The sequence below is a fragment of the Lutjanus erythropterus genome, chromosome 8 (genome assembly GCF_056507025.1).
Source record: "Lutjanus erythropterus isolate fLutEry1 chromosome 8, fLutEry1.hap2, whole genome shotgun sequence".
Taxonomy (NCBI): domain Eukaryota; kingdom Metazoa; phylum Chordata; class Actinopteri; order Lutjaniformes; family Lutjanidae; genus Lutjanus; species Lutjanus erythropterus.
In genome coordinates this window covers 33753995-33775990 of record NC_139324.1, presented here as the reverse complement: position 1 = coordinate 33775990, position 21996 = coordinate 33753995, and the positions used below count along the sequence as shown (strand labels likewise).

General features: G+C 38.9%; 1 protein-coding gene across 1 annotated transcript in view; it reads right to left on the bottom strand.

Annotated features, from left to right (window-relative positions):
- Positions 1-275: 275 nt before the first annotated feature.
- Positions 276-21996, bottom strand: part of LOC146323114 (polyprenol dehydrogenase) — a 50498-nt gene continuing 28777 nt past the window's right edge. Inside the window, exons 4-7 of the mRNA XM_084725359.1 lie at positions 15502-15603; positions 13468-13675; positions 10667-10874; positions 276-2278 (exon numbers count right to left, since the gene is read on the bottom strand). Of these exons, the coding sequence (XP_084581485.1) occupies positions 2099-2278; positions 10667-10874; positions 13468-13675; positions 15502-15603 (698 nt within the window). The 3' untranslated portion in view covers positions 276-2098. The remainder of the gene's footprint in view (positions 2279-10666; positions 10875-13467; positions 13676-15501; positions 15604-21996) is intronic.

The window sequence follows — 21996 nt, the reverse complement described above, 5'->3', positions numbered from 1 at the left end:
TTTAAATTCAAACCATTTAAAACAATGTACACTGACAATGTTTTTTTTTTACACATGTAGACATTTTGTATTCCTGATATATGGGAAATTTGAAGCTGGTATCTTTTTCATTTATACACTTTCTTTCCCTACTCTGAATGTCTGGCTCTGTGCTACTGGCTGAATTAGCTACCACAGTGATACTATTGCTTCACATACGGCAGATAATAACGAACACTGGATGCTCAGTGGCAGTATTCAAAGCAACAACACACAAATACAGCCATGAGATGGTATAATGCGGGGCGGGGATTTTTAGCCAAAACTTTTTAATTTGAGATAAAACTTTTCATCTTCACAGCTAAAATGGTTTATCACAGTGGAGATGGCATTATGGCGCAGTGTGTATTTGTGTATGTGGGTATTTTTCTGCATTAGTAACAGACATGTTTGTTTGCTGTGTGCTTGTTTAGATAAGCCTGTGCCTGGATGTACCGCTTCCACTGTTTCTGAGTGAGCGTGTGAGTGTGTGTGTGTGTCAGCTCAGCAGATGGAGTTTGATTCTCACCACTGGGAAATCTCAATCCCACAATGCACTGGGAGCTGCGCCAAATGAGGAAGCAGCAGCAGCAGCAATGAGGAACCAATCACAGCTTGAATACTTGGGATAAAAAAAAAAAAGTGCATTCCCTCTTTCTCCCCTCTGCTTCACGCTGTTGTTCCTCCAGGAGCGGCCATTGTTGTGCTATCCATCAACATGAATTGGGTCTATAGCATGAGTTAATTCCTAACTCATGAAAACACACACACATGTATCACAGACACAGAAAAACCGATTAACACAGATCACAAAGGAAAACGGGGACAGAGCGAAGTGGCGGTCGGTTCTCCATCCCTTCCCCTTTTTGTTTCTGAGCGGACAAAAGCAAACGGAAATGTCTGGAAATCCTGGCTTCAGAAAAACGACAACAGCAAGAAAATTCCCCAGAACAAAACCGAATGCCTCCTCATCACTCTCGGGTCTATAGGGGGAATTATTCCAAATTTAGACCTACTTTTACATGGGATCTCTTCCCTTTGTCAGTGTCTTCCCAAATCCCCCGATCAGTCTGAAGGAACGTCTTTTGTTGGGTTGCCCAGCGGTGGACGGACAGAGGAAAGAGGAGCTGACAATGTTGTCCCGGCATTTTCATCTTCAGAGCAGCAGGAAAAACGCAGCTTAACACACACCTACCAGCAGTTAACATGAGGGTTCAGTAGTAACCTGTAAAAGCACATGAATATACAAAAAAAAAAAAAAACCTAAAGTACTCCCAGTCAAACGAGTACGAGAAATAACTGTGATGCGTCAAAGCAAACGGAGGACGTCACATTCCCCTGCCACAGCGAGGCGTGTTCATATCTGAAAAATCATTTCATTGACATGGTGCATGAATGTGTGTGTGTGTGTGTTTATTGATTGATGTGTGATTTTGAAGCCAGTGTGTGCAGCTTTTCAATTGAAGTATTTCTTGCCCAGATTTTCGACTTTAGGATGGAAAAGCGTTCAATAAAGCGTTTAGTTCACTGTGGGACAATGAACTTCTTCACCCGAAGCCAGACTAATGACATTAAGGCAAAGTGAGGCAGGTGTCATTGCAGGTTTTTGAACGCAACACTGTGGAACGACATCTGAGATTAGCTACGATCAATCGGGGAATACATTTCATATCAGAGATGTATGATGACTGATATCTGTAGCTGAAAGGTCATGTCAGCAACTGGCAAGGATCTATGACAGCAAAATCAAATATCAAGTGTGTTTGTACGTGTGTGTGTGTGCGTGTGTGTATATGTTTGCTTGCTTATAGAGAAAACCAAAAACAAAACAAAACAAAAAAAAATGTTGTCCATTCCCTGTAGCCCTTCTTTGGCAGGTCTGGAACAAAAAAGGAGCTCTTCGCTCTCCGAATAACCAATCACAGTCCAGCGGTGGATTGTGAGATTGTCAACGTGAATCGCTACACCTCGAGGTGAGGTATGAACGGAGGAAAAAAAAAAAGGGTCAAAGAAAAGGTGGCTGGTTGGCCTCAGTGTTTTCTCTGAGGTTTAGTCCAGTTGGCCGTCCTTTAGTCCCATGCTACTGCAAGTCCAACAACCGGAGGCTGGTTTCCCAGAGGCTCAGCTGCAGCTGGGGGTCAAAGGTCGATGGTGTTGTTGTCTCCCTGCGCCCGTCGGCCCAGTAGCCTCCTCCACGCTCCCCCTCCAGGGCCGGAGACAGAGCGGCATACAGCACGGTGGCAGCGCCCTCCTCAGGAGTCTGAGGAAAAAACACCCACACATTAATGTATAAAAAAATTTATTACATGGATTTGTTAAATACTTGATTCTGATTGGTCAGTTACAGCATTCTAAGGTTAGGGTTTTTTTTTCTGTATAATAGACCGTTGCTATGGACACAGTTCAGATCATGGACTCTTGTTTATCACATAGTAATTTAACAAAAAAAAAAAAGATACAAAATATTAACTTAAAATGATTTTACTGCTCCTCTAGAGTCTATGATCAGAACTGTGTCCATAGCAACAGTTTGTTCTCCATAGCAACAGTCTGCTATTTCACCACCCAGCTACACAGAAATTGCAGACCTTAGAATGCCCTAATTGACCAATCAGAATCAAGTATTTCACAAAGCTGTGTAATTTAAAAAAAAATTCTTAATAAAGTCCTGCTTACTGTGCATAATCCCTTACACACCCACACACACACACACACACACACACACACACACACACACACACACACACACACACACACATCTAAATAAAACAAAAACAATTGCATATAAAAGGTACATAAAAGGGAAAGGGTTGCAAATTTTGTGCCATTTCCTACATACATACATGAAAATACTAGCAAATTTTAAGTTTTCTTACTCAATAAATGCCTCCACCAGACAAAACAATGTCAAATGAGGGAAATTACTATCAATTAATACATTTCTACAGGGATAGTTCACCCTAAAATCAAAAATACGTATTTTTCTCCCGGCCTGTAGTGCTATTTATCCATCTAGATAGTTTTTAGTGTGAGTTGCAGAGTTTTGGAGTTATCAGCCGTAGAGATGTCTGGCATCTCTCCAATATAATGGGACTAAGTGGAACTCCACTTGTTGTGCTCAAAGCACCAAGAAACACATTTGAAAAATTCAAAACTAGTGCCTCTGCCCAAAAATCCTGACCCACTTACTCAGGATAATCCACTGACCTGGTTGTGAGCAGTTTCATGTAGGAACCACTTTCTTTCAATTAGACAGAAAGTGGTTCCAGTAGATTCTATTGCAGAAAGGAAGTAGTTCCTACATGAAACTGCTCATAACAAGATCTGTGGATTATTTTGAGCAACTGGGTCACGATTTCTAGAAAGAGACACTGCTGTTGAGTTTTTTTTAATGTATTTTTGGGGCTATGAGCACCACACGCTCAGTACCATCTAGTTCAGTCAGACATCTCTACTGCTAATATCTCCAAAACTGGGCAACTTACACCAAAACAACCTAGACTATCAACAGACCAGAGGAAAGATATGATTATATAGGGTGAAGTGTCCCTTCAGGTACAATAGAGACAGAGAGTAAATTGCCATAAAATTCCAGTAATATGGTGTGGTGAGATATATTCATTGAAATTTGCTGTTAAATTGATTCTCCACTCACTCAACTCAACCTCTTGTTCTCTCTTCCAGTTCTGGCTTCATGTGAAGTGGGATCTGAAGTACACTCCAGTATGACCAGTATAACCAATGACATTCTGCCCACATCCTTGCCAGCCCTTTGTGGCCAGTCTCAAACACTAACCAGGAAAAAAAACCCAACACAAACCAGCAGCATTTGCGAGTGTGAGATGGATTTTGCACCAAGGTTTAATTACTGAACCCATGAATCCTGTGTAAGCTTTCCTCGGTGGTATTTTAATCTTCTCCCTGGGTTTTATATGTCTGTGGAATATTTTAGATGGAGAAATTTGCACAACAGGCCAGAGGGAAAATGTGGATTTTGGACAATGGGGTGACGTGTCCCTTTAATGGTGATTAATCGATTCATGATAAATTATTAAGATCCCAAAAAAGGAACTAAAGTGACTGCAGGTTGACAAGTTCAACAACAAGTTATCCCTGCAACAAAGAAATAATGTGTGTGAGTGTGTGTTTGTGTGTGTGTCTGTGAATGCCAGAGGAGGGCTGATGTCACTGTATGTTAGCGTCAGTGAAAAGAAGGCTCAGGGTGTGTGCCTCTGTGTGTGTGTGTGTGTGTGTGTGTGTGTGAGCATGTTGTGTTGATGCATTTTAACAATGATCTCGGTGTCAGCTGCGAGACCAGGAGCAGGTTTCAGAGCGGAGAGGGGATCACATCCTGCGAGCGTCAACAGCGCGCCTGCATGCTTTGTGCGCGCAGCAGCATGTGTGGTTGTGTGTTGTAGTACTCCACAATATTTCCAAACATGAATTTTAATTGTTCCTCTAAATGAATTATCGTTTTGCTTGCAGGGCTGAATTTTTCAGCACGAGCGACAATACGGGAAAACACAAGTTGTGATTCCTTATTTATGCTGCTGTCTGTAATTTGAAGGTCCGCTCACGCATGATAGGGGTTTCGGCGCTTCCCAGGACGCTTTTTTTTTGTGACCAGAAAATATAACAAAACAACTTGTTTCCATGTCAACAGGCCACTCGTTTGATTGCTCATTATGTCTGATTGCTTATGACTTTTGAGTTGCCAAAATTACTGTCGGACCTTCGCTCCAGTAATTTGTCTAGTTGGCTGTTTTTCTTGATTAAAATCAGTCTGGTCACACTATAAGGGCTATTAATCTTATTTAATTTCTTGATTGCTCAGAGTTTACAGTTCTCATAACGTGGTGTCACAGACATCCTTTTTCTTTTCTTTTTTTTATCTTGCCAAGAGGAATGATTATGTGTCTTGTTCCCCCCTCCTCTCCCTCTCTCCCTGAGATGTATTAACCCGTATTAACCCGAGAAAGAATGATGTCACAAAATCAGCTTTAAATTAGTTCCAATGCTATTAAAATGATATCATGGAATGCAAACAGGGTAAAAATGATATAAAATAATCTGACATTTATAGTCCCGAGCATGTGCATGTTGCAGTGCTTCAAGAAACCCACTTGAATAAATCACAGAAATTAAAGCAAATATGTGGTCAAGTGTTTTCTGACCTCGGTAATGGAGCTTCAAGGGCTGTAAGAATCTTGTTTTTGAAAAAGGTTTCTTTTAAATTATAGGCCTAGTTGCACTTTAGATAGGGAGGTACCTTATGGCTTCTTTCTTGAAAATAAAATATATTCTAATTAACAGTTTGGGAAAACAGCTGTTTTTGTCAAGTCTAGGTTTACTGGATAGATCATCTTGTTTGGTGGGGACTTCAACCTGGCATCTGTTGCACTGATGTCCTTCCTCACTTTAGTATATGATAATAAATCAGTAAACTGCACACAGTATGAGTAATTTCTCTGTTGCCAAAACCAGGCAAAGACCATTTGCAAATTAATCATTTTTGTCCACTAAGTCTATTTTTAAAGGTGCAGTAACTGATTCTGGAGGAAGGTCGTCAAATAACCGACACTTTGGATCGGTGACACAAAGATGGTTGATTGTTGAGTCTAATTCTCAGTCTGTCAAATACTTGTGTTCTGGGAATGAGACTCGACAATAAATTATTATACCAACCTGTTATTGGTCAAAATGTCCCATCACAGGAAAGATTTTCCGATGCAGGAAAACAGAGCCGAGAGGAGATGCAGAGTCTAGTTTTTTGTTGTTTTTGTTTTTCTCAGAACACTTGAATTACATTATGCTTTCAGGTTTACTTGGATTTTTTGCTTGATGATGCCAAAAATAAACAGTCTACGTCAGCTTTAAAGCAAAGATGTGGTCAAGTGCTTTCTGTTGCAGGTAATGGAGCTTCAAGTATCTCCTAAGTACCTTATTGTTAAAATGTTTCTTTTAAAGCAAAAGACTTAGCTGCAGATAAGAAAGGGACGTACATTGTAGCGTTTGGATTTCCTGGAAAAACTAGAAGTAATGCCTTGTGATCGTATGCCTCCGCCAAACACTCAAGTTACAGTTTACATCCACGTCTGTTCAGACTCATATACATAGTGACGACTTTGAAGGGATTTAATAAATGTTTTAAGAGTATTTTTTGGCAAAAGGGTGCTTTTTACTATAAATGAACAGAACTCTCTCTGCACAGCCAGTCTCAGGGATCAGGTGCTGCTCGGTTGCAGGAATATCTCAGGTAAACACATCAACATAAACCAACGCACACCGAACTGAGCTACTGTGATTTTATTAGAAGTCAACGTGTTTCACTATTTATCACAGTCATTTCATTTTTTCTTTTTCAACATTTTTTTCTTCAACATTTTTCAAAAAATAGTTTTCCAATTCATCCAGAAAGCAAAATAATTTACACAAAACTATTATTAAAAAAGAAACCACAGTCGTAACGCATGGATCGCTTCTAATAAAAACACAGAAACTCAGTTCAGTGTGCGGCTGTTTATATTGATGTTTCTGGCACTCATCACTACACTGACGTGTGATTCCAGTGAATAATTTCAAATGAGAAACATGAAGTCTTCTGATAGAGAGCTGAACATTATGATGCCACAGTGAAGCTGACCTGCAACCTTTCAGATATAAAATGTTTTCTAAGATGACAGTGACCTTTGACCACCAAATTCTGAAAAGACAGTCCAGGTGGACATTGTGCCAAATTTGAAGAAATTCCCTCAAGGTGTTCCTGAGATATCGCCTTCACAAGAATGGGACAGTGACCTTGACTTTTGACCTGCAAAACTTACCACTTAATTCTTAAGCCCAAGTGGACATTTGTGCCAAGTTTGAAGAAATTCCCTCAAGAAGAAAAAGAACACCTTCCGGCCACGTTTGTTGCTGGCACGGAGGCATAAAATATGCTTTAGTTATCATATATACGCTCCAAAGTTTGGGCTTTTTTCTCAACCTTATCATGGCACCTTATCCAAGCTCACTGTAGAGTCTGTGTTGTTTGTTGGGGACTTTAATCTGGTATCTGGCGTAATGATCCCCTTCATCACTTAACTATGTAATAATCAGTCATTTGCACACAGTATGAGCTCTGCTGTGATTCCCCTGTTGCCAACTGGGCAAAGACCACTTGCAGATGAATCATTTCCGTCTACTAACTCTGTGAAATAATGATTACAAAGTGTTGGCAATACGTCTTGAGACTGCTTTGATCTTTAATTCATACAGATCAAGTGGGTGTCATGGCCGGCTGCCTCACCACAAATAACATGAGGCTTTTTCACATAATGTGGGGCTGCATCACTTCAGCATCCAGTGGTAACAATATCCCCATAGAAACAACAATATGATACGGGTCTAAGAAATACGTTAATCTTGGCTGCACGTGAAAGGAATATTAGCATCCCCTTAATTCTCCATTCATGTTACAAGAACGCCATCGACATCTTCCTGTTTCTGACTTATCTTTGCTTATTTGTCCAATTTGTGAGAACAAACTCTTTACAGCTGCGTGGAAATCGATTTTTAAAAAGATTTGGCAGCAGAAAAATATAACTAAATTGTGTCAATTGCTTTCTGATGGCAATATTATTGAATTAAATGAACTGCAAATTTAAATGATGCTGATAACATCGCGAGTTATGCAGAGAGTTAACTGATCGAGCATGTTTCTCAGTAAAGAGGTCCATATTTGTTTGAGAAACTGAGGAAACCAAAATGTTTTGACCTGGTTTCAAGATTATTTGGATTTGATATCAATGGATCAAGCAGCAGCAGCTCTTCAGGAGCAGAACGGCGGACTCACAGACTCTAATCAGGTCATCTCCGAATATCCTTCATATCAGATGGTGTTTTCAGTAGTTTGTGTAGCTGTTATGTGTTTTCCTTGTTCGTGAAATGAGACCGGGGTCCTGAATCTGTGATGCACATGTGCCTTCGTGATTTGTTGGCTGCAGTGTTATGAGTCTGCTGATGGTTTGTTCTGATATGTTCTGTACAGGGTATTGCTCTGTGCTCTCAGACCTTTTGTGAGGGTGCCAGGCTGGAGGACAGGGCCGGTGGCGTCTCCACCTCGACACCCCTCATGTATGTCTGTACGAATCAGGTATTGTTTTGTCTTAATAATAAAAAAGGAAACAAACAGGCCACTCATTTCACCTCACCTGTTGTATCTGACTTTACCGTTTTGCTTGCAAAGAATACTGCATTTTTTTCCTCTACAATATTCACTAATTACAAGGACTGCTTCACCCGAATATTGATTGCATTGTGCTGCGTAAAGCTGTTGTTGCAGGTTTTATCGACTTATTAAAAGCACTGCAATTCTGAGTGCCTTGCATCTCTGTTATTTCTAGTCTAAAACCATCAGTGTCTGTTCAAATAAAGTGACTGATTGAGTTGTATACTGGAGCTGGTCCTGATCAAGCCCCTCTCCATCACATTTTATGTTGTTTATGAATTAATTTGTATCTTTTGCATGTGTAAAAAGTAGTATTGTTAAAAGTATTGTTAAAATTACTCTGCACAATTGTCATTTGACATATGCACATACAGACCCTATACATTTTTAGCATATATTCTCAAGTTTTGAATCTTTTCTGTTTGATCCATTTTTATCATGTTAGTTTTTTAGAACAACCTTAGGAACATACCACATTACATTCCACTACATACATTAGTTGTGTATAGAAAAAATAAAGCTTTGGATCCTTGAATCATCTTGATTGGTCAAATTTAATTTGAAATGACAGCAATAATCAATATTAATGCCCATACTAGGCAGCATTCTACATATACTTTAAATTTTTTCCAGTTTAATATATACATCTATTTTGCTCTATTGTTATTAAAAATACCAGTGAAAGTTTACTGTTTCAGAGCCCTAATATCATTTTGGACAAAAGAATTTATGTATTTACAGTTCATAAACTGTAAAAAAAAAATCCTGCCACCTGTGAACCACCTTTGAGGGATCACTGCAAAAAATATGTGTTCAAATCTCCAGTCAGGCCTTGTTGTGTAGTTACTCTAAAAACTCATTTGTGCAATTCCACTGAATCAGCCTGACTAGCAATACAAAACATCAATATATTCTGTATTATTTTGTAAATTTGCGAAATGTACATGCATATTACACCCATTACAATGTACAGGGTATTACCAGGCACCACTATATTTTGTGAGTATGGTTCTAATTCTTACCTTTCTGGTTAGACATTTCAGTTTAGTATTATTTATGACTTAGCTATAATTCATTCCTCATGTACCTCAATTGCCCTTGTATGTGTTGTGATTTAGGATTAATAAATTATTCTCTGTCTTTTTATTTTTCTTTGTTTTTCTGTTCATCATCTAGCCTTTAGCTCTGCATGCACCTAAATGTTATGGCTTGAGATAAAGGTGTTGGAACAGGCGAGAATCACACTTTATGTGTGTGTGTCTGTGTGTGTGTGTGTGTGTGTGTGTTAATGACTACATGCATGAGTGTGTGTGGTTAATGTGTTTGCGTATGTGGGGCAGAACCATCCCAAAGGTTGTGCTCGGAGGCAAATGCCTGTGACAATTGCAGTTTTTGGCTCAAACACGCACACACGTCTCCTTCCATTAAATCCCAGGGACATTAACAGCAGCTTGCGGCCAGCGCTTTAAGCTATGCAAGACGTGTTTTAAAATGTAACACACAGCGAACAGCCTGCCTTGATTTTAGCATCACTTCCACTCTCAGCGATGTGGATGGGCTGTGTATTTGTGTGTGCGCGCATGCATCAGTGTCTGTGTTTGATCTTGTAAAATAAAATCCTGAACAATGTCTGCACTCGAGTTTGTTGTTTCAGGTCACTGTGAGTTCCTTGAAGACGTTTTAAGCAGCGTCTTTCCAGGAGGACAAACCATGCAGACTGCAAAGTTACTGTCTTTAAAAAGGCAAGCAGAGTGTTTGTTAGTAGGAAAAAAAACTGAACCTTTATTTACTGGATATTTCTGCTGCAGAAATCAAAGATTTCGACTTGACATACTGAGTTAACGAGCAGTTTGGTTCTTGATATGTGCTTTAAGATTTGGAGCGCAGATGTTTTGGTTTGCAAATTTCTCACAAACCTTGAGAAAACACATTTAGATTCTACATTTTACCTTCTAGGCATTTACATTCCAGTCATTTAGCTTACAGAGCCCTAGCAAGGACAACAGCAGAATTAACTGCAGTTTAGGGGATCAGGGAAAAAGCTAAAGAAACTGAGATTAAGGCCTCGGTGTCCTTAAAATGACTGTAACCATAAAGTAAAATAAGTCAAGGGTAAATCAAAGGATTAGAGACAAAGTACTGTGAACGGAGAGGGAAAATCTTTCCCCCAGTGGTAAAGAAGAAAAAGATAATTACTGAATCCACACGTCAGCCATATTTGATTTACATTATACATCTGATGGGGTTTCCCTGTGTAGTGTACTGTAGAACAGGAAAACTACTGGAGAAAAAAGTGTTTAGTTAAAATGTTCAACCTAAAGCTTTACATTTTAAAGATGATTATAAAGTGTAGTTCAGTGTTTCTATCATATCTACTTTGCAGGATGACATAAATCAAACTTGGCCTCTGTGTGAATGAAGCAGATTAAAGTGTTTTACCCTGAAAAGCAGACGAGCGATGACGCTCTGTGCCAGGTGGAAGGGTGTCCAGAGGTGGCGATAGAGAGCAGTATCCACCATGCCAGGATCCACAGCAGATGAACTCAGTGGGGAACCTCCACGCTGCAGCTCCTGGTGGAGGTGGGAACTAAATAACAGCTGGGCGAGCTTACTGTGACAATAAGCAGCATGGGCTGAATAACACTGGCTGAAGAGAGAGAGAAAGCAATAAACAGTGTTTATTTCTTCTACAACCATTAAATATGCCTCTGTTTAAATAAAACAAGGATAAAAAGAAAGTAAACTGTTGCACTTCTCAGTTTTGTTCATTTCATTCCAATCATCTGTCGCCTCAATACGCAACATTTTTTACGCAAGTTTTTCTGCTGAACAAGGACAAATTCCTCTTACAGTGGAAACTTTACAAGACCTCACTGAATTCTCCTGCTCAATGGGCACATTTGGCAAACAAGGACACACAGTGTCATTGATGTGACGCATCTGAAACCAGTCCCAGACAACATCATTCGACTGCAGAACCGCAGTGGGAGAAACTCACAAAGGTCCACAACTCAGGAACCGCAGTTCCAGTCCAACTTGTGCCATCTATCTGCAGCAGCAGTAACAGCAACAGCAGTGCAGACCTGCAGATGTACACATGCAGTTTTTTATCTTTGTAAAAATCTGCTGCTGGTGAATGCATGTGCCTGTTACAGGGTTTACAGTTCACGTTCTCAACCTGCAGAGTCTTTTAAATATTGCATTGGTGTCATCCATTTACATATCTGCTGATTATTGTTTAAAACACTGAAGGACAGACTATACTGATAGCATATACAAAGGTAGCTCCACTGAAACACAGACATCTGTGAGACAAGACTAGACTGTTAGAATATTTATTATACACTTGAAGATAATGACGTTCCATTTTATTTATTTATACAGCTCACAGGTGGTACAAGCATAAAATGTAAAACCTCACATACACTCTCAGAGCATATACTTCCCTCTCTTTGTGTTGAAAATACTGACAAGTCTGAGAAGTTAAAACGTATGCAGTTGCTGTATCTGTTCTTTCCCTGACAGCAGGTGAGTTTGTCAGTTAGCTATAAGGCCAAGGCTCAAGACTGCGACTATTTAGTCATATTTTTTGACCATTTTTGAAGACAGTGTGCCTATATTTTACGACTAAAAGCACCAGTGCGACTTGCAAATAGACCTAGTTTTTCAGAATAATCACCATATATCATGTGAAATACCAGAGTGAGTGGGTGTTTGTGTGTGTATACAGAGCTGAGCGGCCCTGTGCGCTCACTGTGCAAGTACTGTAGGGTGCCATCTCACCCCTGTTGTCAAACCTAGTGTCAATCAATGTTTACAACTTAGATGAAAGGTCAAAGCAGAACTATAATTCTGGTCGTGAAAAGAGAAAAATGAGACTGAGTTGCAGGCACAGCAGTCAGGTAAATGTGTGCTCTCTGCTCTACAAGTTTGATGTTGGCAAATAACAGTAACATTAAGTTGATATGCTCGCTTGCGGTGCATCTCTCTCTCTCTCCCTCTCTCTCCCTGTCTGTCTGTCTGGCAGTGCATTTCTCTGCCTGTCTGTGTCTTGCTCTCTGTGTTGTGTGATTTTCTGCCTGACAAATGTGAAAGTGATAGTTTTATTAGTTTTCATACACAGCGTTTATAAACCACAGCTCGGCATTGTACTTGAACATGCGTTCATTGGCGCGTGCACAAAATGAATCTTGCACTTTCCAGTGGCAACTTCTGGCATACATATTATTAAAACAAGATCATGATTATCTAGTCTCTCGGTCAATGTTTAGTCACAAATCTGGACTAACGCCACATGGAAAGCAATGGACTGACACTGACTTGAATTAAATACTGAATTCAAAACGAATGAAATGGCTGGGCTAATTACCATCCATTATTTTCTACATTTTAAATTTCTGATTTATGTTAATATTTATTTTAAGATTCAATATAAAATATTATAATTAAAAAAATCAGTTTGGTTACACTTCATTCTGATCTGTATAGGCCTACAGATGGAGCGAACTGGTTTAATGCAGAGAGGATTGTAATGGGAGCACTGGAGCATCAGGGCACAAGGGAGAAAAGCAGCTCAATTTTAGTGGGGCTCTTTAATTTTGTGCTGGTGCTCCTAAAATTTCCAGTAGGGAACACCAGTGCTACTAGTAGGAAAAAGTCAGTCTGGAGCCCCGAGGGCAATTACATTTTGGGACTTCACAACTGTCAGCTTTTGGTTGTGTTTTATTCTTCAAGTAAAATCTGGCTACAGCTTTCCTCTGTATTAATACTGGCTGAGGTAGTGTAACAACACAATGAAGATATTCAGGCTTCTAATGCCTCTGGACAGCAGTCCTGCTAGCTGGAAAGAGACTGAGCCAACTGAAGCCAACAGTCGCCCACCTAATGCCAACAGAAAATTAGACACTTGTGTTGGTGATGCCAGCACAGAGGAAGTGCAGGCGAGTCTGTTGAGTTGGGGCTTGAAATTTTAACAACTAATTTATGTGATAATTTCTGTTTAATACATCTATGGAATATTTTTGTATGTTGTAGTTTTTTGCATGTTTGAATGATGTACTGTCTGTGTTCCCAGATGCCATCAATTATGTTTTTGATAACAATATTATTATTACTAATAGGAATTATTGCCAAAAGTACAAAAATAAGATCCCAGCTAAAATAAACTATAATCCCTTAGGTAATGATGAAATGTTCTTTCAACTCTTTTTATAAATGTGTGTGTGTGTTTGTGTGCCTACCAGCTGTTTAGGTCATTTAGCCTGATCTCGCCGACTCGGTGGGCAGAGGAGGACACGTTGACCACGCGGGAGAAGTGGCCACATTTCCCAGAATCCTTCAGTGTGTCGAGGAGCAGCCAGGTCAACAGGAAGTGGCCTAGGTAGTTCACACCAAAGTGCTGCTCAAATCCATCGTCAGTACGGCGCTCGGGAACCAGCATGACACCCGCTTGATGCACACAAACGTTCAAAGCACAGAGAAATACATTTCAGTGTTTGAAGTTTCAGTGTTTTCCAAACTTCATGCTTAAGAACCAGTGTTGGGAGTTATGCACTAAAAAGAAACTCATTAGAGCACCTGGATTACTTTTTGTTGTAATAAGCAACACGACATATCAGTTTTGCAGTTCAAGCACTCAGTTATTTAGTTGTGATTCCAAATAAGCAATCCATTACCAATACAATTTTAACATCCAAGAACTTTCACCAACTCCACCTGTCACCAGAGGAGACAGAGTACTTTTCTTGCATTTGAGTCAGGGGACAGACAGCCTACTTTATCAGCAGACAGTATCGAGTCAGTGCTCCAACATCATCCAGACTTTTTTAGCTTTAGAAGTCTCATCAGTGGAACCAATTATCCAACTCACGTTTTCAAAGATTTCTCCTGCGTTATAAAAGAGTAAACTACAGAGAACACTGGTTGGGTGAGTCTAAGTGATTTAAAAAGCCTGTGCAGTTTCATAGTTTGTTGGTGTGTGTTTTGAGAGGCTAATTGGGTCATTAGTGGCATGTCGAATAAAATAAATATCCTGTACATTAGGGGTCTGCACTGCGCCTGCCGTGTTCAACACAGAGCTCATTATATGTGGTCTTTATGATATATTCATACAGGACCTTTAGCTGATGTGCTGCTTCTGTTGCAGTTTGGCTGCAGCCATATACAGTATAATGTAAACACGAAATGGGTGGATTAAAGACTCCACGTTTAAACTGGTGCACAATATCTCAGTAAGTGTTTATTATTACTGAAAAACAACACTTTACTCCTTTTAGTTTTAGGAACAGGTTGATCTTCTGTTTTTCTATGAACTGTGTTTATGGCTAGAAACATTTGGCAGGCAACAACTTCTTTTTTCTATCAAATAAACCAGATGAATGTAAGGGGACAGATCCCACCTGTGGCCTGAACATGTGCTGAGATCGAGACTGTCTGCGAACTAGTTAACTACATAGATGGCTAAAAGTAATGGATAAATGCTCAGATGGAAACATCCAGCTGCTGTCACTTAAAGTGGTGGTGATTGCAAATTTGACCCAACATTGGCAATTCCAAGACTTTGCATTGGGAACAATGCAAAAAACACTGAAATCAGATTTCAAATCAAATAAAATTTTATTTATACAGCTAAAAATGTGATGTGTGTAGATGTGGTAATCTGTGCGACACACCCTGTCCTGTAGGCCCTACCCTAAAGAGTGAGGAAAAACTCCCGTGGACTGAGACGCATCTCTAGAAACCTGTTTGTCACATTTCAAACCATTTCCAAATGTGGCTTGGATCTGAAAATTGCAAAAATCTAAGTTCATGTGCTTTTTTGCAACATTTTAAAATGAATCTGGATACAATCTGGATATGGTTAACACTCATCACTAATGACGTTAAACAACATTTGTTGTTAAAAGCAGTTCAATAGCACACATTTGGAGGATGGTTTGTGGTGTCAAACAGGGGTCACTTTAGGGTTGTGGGGGTACATATGTAAATACAGACATAAGAGGTTAAGAAACACTACACTAATTGATGAGTCAACTTGATGAAGCTCGTGCAAAACACACTGATTTTCTTACAATACTTGCAAAAATGCTGAAACTTACTGTATGTAAAAGATTAAGCTAAGTTTAATGCATTTAAATCCTTTTAAATTCAGTCAGGTGACAGCATCTAAATTACACTGCTGCACAGAGGATTTCCACTTTAATACTGGGTGGACTTCTCTACATGTTCTGCATACAGCTCACACATGGCCAGAGCATGACATCTCCATCACTCACCATTATTGACCAAGATGTTCAGCGGCAGGTCCCGCTCCTTGAAGCTCTGGACAAATTGACGAACAGACTGCAAGGAGGCTAGGTCCAGTTTCTTGAACTCCACTGGAATGGACACACACACAGAGGCACACACACACATCAGAGCCATTGTAAACGGATTATTTCTGCAAGCGGTAAGACTTCAAAGAGTGTATTAATCATCTCTTACAGCGGGCTCGGTGGGTTCTTACACTACAATACTGGCAGCGCTACGCTTCTGTTGCTCCGGCACATTATATCAAACCTAATACTTCTTCCTGAGCACCATCAAAGCTTAACACACCGTTATATCAGGTCTAATGTACGATAAGACACAGGTAAGACAGCAATGCCCAGCAGCTGGTATCATCAGAGCGTGAAAGTGACTCTGTGTGTTTAAGTGTTAGTGTGTTTATGCAGAGAAATTACTTTGGAGAGTCTGAACACCTGAGTATACATAAAGGACACACATTTCTTGTGAGGACATCTGTTTAGAGTTGCAGTTTTCCTACTCCAGCACCAAGTTTGCGTGTGTCTAAGAAATTATATGCATGTCTATTCTCACACTCATTCATATTCAGATTACTCTCTGCCTGTAGACTGTGCATGTGTTATGACAGAGCACTGCCACATCGACATTTCTGCTACACTACCGTCCATAAACCATTTACAGTTCAGAAACAATTGGGGCCTAACAAAGAATTCAATAATAAAAAGACAATGAAAATATTTGGCAAGATGTCCCAGCTCAAAAGTGATTTAAAAGAGTGATGAATTTTTTACTGAGCAACTGTGTTACATAGTCGTTGATTAATCTCTCAATTATTTTCTCCATTAACTGATTAGTCAATTAGTCAATTAATTAAATAAGTCAATTAGTTAAATGTCAGTTAATAGTGAAAAATGTTAATCAGAGTTTCTCAAAACAGAAGATGACATCGTTAAATGTCTTGTTTTGCCAACAGCAAAAAAAGATATTCAATGTAGGGTTAAAGAAACCAGAAAATATTCACATTTAAGAAGCTGAAATCAGAGAATTTAGAATTTTTTTCTTTAAAAAATTACTTAAACCAATTAATCACTTATCAAAACAGTTGGCAATTAATTTAATAATCGATTCATAATCAATTAATCATTGCAGCTCTAGTGTTAAGTTGACTCTATTGCTTGAAGAGAGATTCAAAAGAAAAGAATCAGGTTCAGATTTACTTTAACACTGCAGGGTTGTTAGCAGAGTTTATCGAATTCAGTTTTGGTTGGATATTTCATTAGATATTTTCTGGGCAGCTCTGAAGCTTTGTGTTAGTTTTTAGTCCTCCCCTGTCTTATTTCTGTCTGCTCCTTTATTTACTGCTGCAATAAATAAAAGCAAATGTTCGTCTCTGTTTTCCCAACAGGCTCTCCGCTGTTGGAATGACCTTCCAAATCCACAGGACTGTCATTCCCAATCTTGAGCAGCAAATTGAAATCGCATCTCTTCAAGAAATGCTTTAAATTGTACCACCACCCTACACCCTCCTCTGCTTGACGTTGCAGGCTTTAATTTAATTTCCAAACACTTCTCGTTTTTCAGATTAGTTTTTTGGCCTTTTGCCTTTATTGTGATAAGACAGGCAAAGATAAACGGGGGGGGGCAACATGCAAGCAAGGGGCCATGGGTTAGAACTGAACCTGAACTACCACGATGAGGATCCAGTCCCAGCACATGGGGTGCACATTCCAAGAGGCAAACAAACAGGGGTCCAAATTCTAGCATTTCTGTAATAAGAAAATCTATTCTATGAAAGTAAAAATGCTCTATGTCCTATTTGTAACTTTTCTTTTCTAAACCAAATGGCACTGATTTGCACCGAACCCCAAAATACAACAATTGAACTAAGAATGCGAACAATTAGTTGACTAAATGATAATGATAAACAGAAATACCTGCAATAGTCTGTAAAATGGCTGTTTATACTCTCTCAAATGGCTCTTTATATGTAATATTCTTCTGACAATGTTTAACTTTATTGATTGATAAAAGTTTTCTGAGTGTTTTTTTTGCTTTTAGACTAGCTGACTGGTCTAAATTGAAATTTCTATTAAATTGACAGGGAAATTAGACACCAGGAACATCCCTAAAGCCAACAAATCCCCTGTGAAAAACATAAAAGTCACAAAATGCAGTGTGACATTACACAAATATTCAGAAGTGAGAAGTAACAAAGTACAAATACTTATTTTATACACAGAAAGACAATGCCTTGCTGTGTCCATCCGTGCATATTACATATGACAAGCTTAACAAGTCAAAATAGACAAGAGACAGAGATTTGACGATGGAGAAAAGGTGAGGTTCAGTCAGCTTTGCACAGACACAGCCAGTATTAATATCTTTCAGAGAGCTACTTTTGTACTTTGAGTATATTTCAGAACTTGTGCTTTTTCATTTCCATCTGTCAGTACAGATACTTACTTGAGTAAAGAATGTGTGTACTTTTGCCACCTCTGCAAATATCAATATACTGAATGATTCCCTTCAGTCCCCTTATTTAAGTTTGTTTGTTTGCAACTACAACAGGTTGAGGTTTTTGTTTTTTTATGTGTTTTCTTAAGCTGATACGGGAAGCCATGGAGTTATAAAACACAGTGATGGCACTGTTTTCCTCTCAGTGACAGGGCTAATATTCTTTATCGCAGTATCGGTGAGAGCAGTCAGTGAGTCTGGGATCAACAGTGTGAATGTGAGAGACGAGGAAGAAGGCGATCATCCATACTGACAAGAATGCTTCAAGATGCCTCATTCACGTTTGGACTCTCATTTTTTTAATAGTACTGCTGTATTACAGGTCTGAATCCAACCCAAACTCTCCATATGCACGGTAAAGTAGCGTTAAACCCACACCTGAATGTGTCAATATCCTTGGTTGCACTCTGAATGACTTTTTTAGTAGCTGACAAATCCTCCAGGGGTAAACAGCTGCTGACAAAGTACTAAAACACAAGTGCACTGCCGTCACATACAAAGAAGAAATAATACATTGTTCCTTCCTATAACTCCGGTGAGTCTGTAGGGTCAAACATAATATAACAAAGACAGGAAGAGGACTGAGAGAAGAGCAGGCGGAAGGAGAGCTGATGGCGCTGATAGCGAAAAAGGCCGCTGTGACAGATGAGAGTGCAGCCGTCCCCGATGAAAGTCTGATAGCGGCCTTATCTCCAAGCCACGCCACTCACCTCCCGCTGAGTGTGTGTGTGTGTGTGTGTATAAGAGAGAGAAAGACGGAGAAAGAGAGAAATAGAGTGTGTACATTTGAATGACCGTAAGCACAAGTATATCTCACTTGGAGCATTTGGATTGTATATGTACCAGCACGCAAATAAATGTATGTCAGCCAGAGAACAAGTGTATGTGTGTCCTGTCTGTCAGTCCTCTCCTGTCCTCTTGAGCTGGCTCCCCTGGGGACGGGTCCTTTCAAATAGGCCAGTCATATCAAGAAAGCCCACCGGGAGTGAAATGCCATCGATCGGACAGACAGATTCTAATGTGTCATTATTATCATTTGAGCCACATGCTGAATTAAACTGTGAAGCATTTTAAGTTAATGTAACAGGCAGGATGAAATCCACTTCACCCAGCCCGCTCTTTGCTCAGGTGCTGGATCCTTACAGTAGTCATATGCTTAAAGTAGTCATATTGTAATATGGCTCTTCATTTTATGCAATTAAAGGAGAAGTCTGTAATATATTTACTGTAATAGATCATAAAATGACCATGATATGTCATGTTAAGTTGAAACACTGGCATCTCTGACAACAAAACTATAGCTTTTAGGGTAGAATTGAAGTTGATGCCTAAGAGGGCTGCAACTAATGATTATTTCCATCATCAATTAGTCTGTTGATTTTCTTGACTAATCGATTAACAGTTGTCTGGTCCATAAATGTGGGAAAATGTCTTGTTTTTTCAGTTTACTGTCACATAACAAATAGCAAATATTAACATCTAAGAAGCTGAAATCAGGGACTTTGCACTTTTTTTTGTTAAAAAATGACTCAAAATGATTAATCAAGTCGAGTTTGCATAACTTAGTTGTCAGCTGAATGCCATTTGCAATTTCAAAGTTCGACATTAACTTAATGAAAGTTTACAAATTGCCACGTTATACTATTTCAAATGGTGTGAAACATTTCACTATTACTCATGCACTCTATAAAACCAGCTCTACAGTTTAATCACATGGCACAGTTATCTAAATTAAAAAACAACATCGGTATGCACTGAGATGGTCACCGGCTACAAGTTTTCATAATTACCTTTTTCAATTGAGTGCTGACGCTGGTCTTTTTATTAAATTACAATTAAGTGAAATTTGTGGCACATTCCTGTAAAGGAGAGAGGACGACTTCTCAAGGGCAACTGTTCAACAGGAGTCTTGCTAAAGTTGAAGTGGCGTGTTTTTATTCATTTATTTATTTATTTATTTTGCTTCAGCGACTAGCGACAAAAGCCGCCACAGAAAGGTCTCGCTGTGTCAAGCAGCTATTATTCAGAATTCAGATTTAGTCAAATTAAGTGGATTAAATTCCACTGTTCTTTTTTTCTCATGCCAGCCACATCGATATGAAATAGGAGGGTAAACAAGTGTGTTACTGTAACCATGACATTTAAAAAATTTAATAACAGTACACTTATGATACTATAATGTATATAATCCCATACCTCTTAAACATACTGTATCCTCTTACAATATGTTTAAGAGGGAGAGTGTAATTCATTTGCCAAAGAAGAAAAAAAAACACAATAAACACACTTAAAGATGAATTAATAATAGCATTTTTTTCTATAAATATGGTGATAATATTGTTAGTGTGGAATTCTTTTGGCCACAATAATCTTGTAGTGAAAATCTGATATCATGACTGCCCTTATACTGATTAAGGTCCTGTTACTTTTAGTGTAGTAGTGAGTCAACATGCTCAATGGCAGCATCCTGACTGTTTGACCTGAGTGGAACTGAACTTTAATTAGCTTCACTGATAACACCTGTGTTTAAGTGCTATTTCCTGTCAAAATAGTTGCTGGCTCACAGTCATGTCTTACTGGGACACCTGGACAGAAAAGAGCCATTGTTACGGTGATTTTCCTTCTGAGACAGGTTAAAATGTCTCCTGTGAACAAAGGGCTCTTTCAGGTGAAAGGTGAAGGTGAACTTTACTGCTGCTGACAAAACAACATATTTTTGCCACCGTGTGTTTTTTGGTATTACTTCCAAACAAAGACACTTGAATGCACCATGTCACATTTATGACTTGTGAAGTCTTGAAGGGGGCAGACGTCAAAGGATGGTTTCACGGAAGAGTAAGGATTTCTAACTGTGTTTCAGAGATCGAGGATCATCACCTTCCTCTTCCTCTTTTTCCATTTCCTCTGCTACACTAACAGTTCTGTTTACACGCCTCAACCAGTCACTCTTTCTGGTTGGAAAACGAGACGTGTGTGTCAGTGTTGTGCAACTGCGTCTAATTCTGAACGCTAAATGTGATTGTAAATGGCTCCTGCCACATCAGTGCACAATCAGAGCTACTGAGGTACCACAAGATCAACTGAAAAAAAAAAAAAAATAAAACCTTGCTCCAGCTGAAAATCCTGTAACTGGCTTCTAGAGGCTTCTCAGCTTTAGGTGAAAATATACCCGACTGCAGAAGTAGAGCTGCAGTGAAAATATATATATCCTCACACATACATTTTCTGTGGTTCTGTATTAGTGAATATAAAAAAAAACATTTCAAATTTATATCAAGTTTCAAAAAAGAATGCTTTTGACTTGCTTTGCTTGAAAAGGTCTGTCCAGTTTGTAAATTTTTGAGCTGTGATTACTGAGGATTCTGACTAATTAGGAAAATGAATTCACTTATCAGACCACTGTTACTCTGCCAATTTGCAACCCAATAAAAACAGGTCTGCAACCCATTTTGGGTCATTACCCTAGGCTCGGGAAAGGCTGTACTGACTGTACTACTACTACTACTACTACTACTACTACTACTACTATTAGTACTACTACTACTACTACTATTAATAATAATAATGACAGCATGATATTGTCAGAGACAGTTATAATACCGTGAAAATTGCATACCGTCAATTAGTCAATTATTAATCAATTATTAAAGGACTCGCTAACAATTTTGATAATTGATCAATTAGTAATTTTTCAAGAGGAAAAGGTCAAAAGAAGGAAGAAGTAAAAATGGTCCAACAAAAATTGCAAACAAATTACAACAATAAGATTTTTAAATTATTTTTCTAAATCATTGAGTTTTTGGCTCTCCATGGAATATCAGTCAAACTAGTTTTGTTTTTGATATCTTAATGTTTTTTAAATTTTATAAATTGTGTTTTGTTGAGTTTTTTTTTTATTGAGCTGTCTATGGAATATCAATCAAACTGGTATTTTTTCACTTTAAGGATGCCTTTTATTTGTTTTGAACTCT